The sequence below is a fragment of the Etheostoma spectabile genome, chromosome 9 (genome assembly GCF_008692095.1).
Source record: "Etheostoma spectabile isolate EspeVRDwgs_2016 chromosome 9, UIUC_Espe_1.0, whole genome shotgun sequence".
NCBI lineage: Eukaryota > Metazoa > Chordata > Actinopteri > Perciformes > Percidae > Etheostoma > Etheostoma spectabile.
In genome coordinates, this window is record NC_045741.1 from 23,434,949 (window position 1) to 23,436,860 (window position 1,912).

The 1,912-nt window shown below is 41.7% G+C and overlaps 1 protein-coding gene across 1 annotated transcript in view; it reads right to left on the minus strand.

Annotated features, from left to right (window-relative positions):
• Nucleotides 1-667: 667 nt before the first annotated feature.
• Nucleotides 668-1,912, minus strand: part of cltrn (collectrin, amino acid transport regulator) — a 2,835-nt gene continuing 1,590 nt past the window's right edge. Inside the window, exons 5-7 of the mRNA XM_032526800.1 lie at nucleotides 1,247-1,441; nucleotides 1,033-1,167; nucleotides 668-917 (exon numbers count right to left, since the gene is read on the minus strand). Coding sequence (XP_032382691.1) covers nucleotides 914-917; nucleotides 1,033-1,167; nucleotides 1,247-1,441 — 334 coding nt within the window. The 3' untranslated portion in view covers nucleotides 668-913. The remainder of the gene's footprint in view (nucleotides 918-1,032; nucleotides 1,168-1,246; nucleotides 1,442-1,912) is intronic.

Genomic DNA, 1,912 nt, shown 5'->3' on the forward strand with positions numbered 1-1,912 from the left:
CCTCCAAAGGCAGATTCTGGCCAATATACTGTATATATATATATATAAATATATGTATATATATTGGCCAGAATCTGCCTTTGGAGGAGGGGTGCATAGTGGGGGTTTTGGTTGTCCTCCTCGAGGGACGTTTTGAGCATCAACAACCTAATTTCCTGTATTTGGATACACCTTTATGTACCAATATGCGGTGGAAATCCCTTTATTTAGCCTATGTGAAGAAGGAAAACACAGATGACAATTCAAAATATATCAATATTATAATGGAAAATGTTGTTGTGTGTCATTAGGCATTTTTAACTGGGTCTAGAAAATCCTGAAGCTTTCTTAGTGGGTATACCAGGGTATCACGTAGACTACTCCGCTGGTCTGGGACAACGGCAGCGAACAAAATAATAGGAGACATGTGACAATATCTGGGCTCCATTATGATTTCATCACATCAGGAAAATATAGCACAGAACCAATCTGCTCGGCCATAGTTCTCAATGAGAAAAATATACATCTAGATTATGTATTCTATATCATGAAAAGGGTTACAAATATAATTTTTTTAATGAAAAATCCAGTTTTACATACACACATTTGGCTGTAATTAGCTGGAAATGTGCCCTGGAGTACATGGGACCAGTTTCTTGCTGGTTTAAAAAAAACATTTGTATGAATATACGATTGAGTAAATTAGTACACTCATCAGATTTATTTCCAAAATGCAGATCCCAGACGTAGGCTTTTGCAAAACATCCTCACACACGCATGCACACGCACACGCACACACACACACACACCCTCTCACACAGATCTTCCATTGATCATCCCCCATGCAGAAAATGTACACATTTATTTTAGCAAAAAATCACAAGTGCTTGTTTCTTTTTAAGGCAGCAGATTAAGAAATGTTCAGCACATCTCCTCACCTAAGAATAGAAAACAATACATGAAACTATTTAAATGACTTACTGTATGATTGAGAAACTTTAAAATGATTTTGCTTATTCAATATCACTGCAACAAAAGTCCTTTTTTGCTTACATGGAAGTGTTTTGCGTGCGCTCGTCATCTGAGAATGACGTGTTGTAAACACCGTCACTCACAGTGCCATTTTCCACCGTTTTCACGCGTGTGTCTTCTTCATCATCCTCCTCTTCACTTTTCTCGTTCTTTTTGCTAGAAGAAGAAGACAACAGAATCAGGTGATCCCAGTCACAAAACGATGAATATAGTCCACCTGCAGACATCTGCTCACCGTTTCTTTTGGAGCACAGAGGTCCCGAGCAGAACGATGATGCCAGCACCCACGACACCCATGATCACCCCGAACACAATGAGCCACGGAGGGGTGTCGGGGATGACCGGTGCTGCCAGGGTGGGGGGGATGCCGATGAACTCCAGCGTTTTATCTGTCAGCAGAAAGGCGCTGTTGATGCGGTTCCTGGACTTTCTATTGGAAGAAATAAAACGTTAGGATTTAAAAATGGAACACTGGCTCTTCTCAGGCCAATGTGTCCGTCACAAGTCAAATTGTGGCACAACAATTTACTGGATGTTTCAATTTTGTCGGTGATGCAATATCCTCAGTCCTTGGGTCACCCTGTCATTTCAAACTGGAACACCTCCAAAGGTCAGAGGTCAGGAGGCATCGCTCCGGGTGGGAATCCTCACTGATCGCCCGATTCGATGACAACTATCAAGTCAGGGATTTGATTCAATATCTCGATGCATCACGATGCGTCAAATACTTTTTTCTTTTAAAGCCATATAAGATATTTGATTTGACAGATAAGATACTGTAGTTCAATATATTACAGTTGTCAGAGTGGGGGGGGGGGGTCTCTCCAGCTACCAGTCCACCACCATACTTTGGTCCATACAGGGACTTGAACCAGCGACCCTCCAGTTCCCAACCCAACTC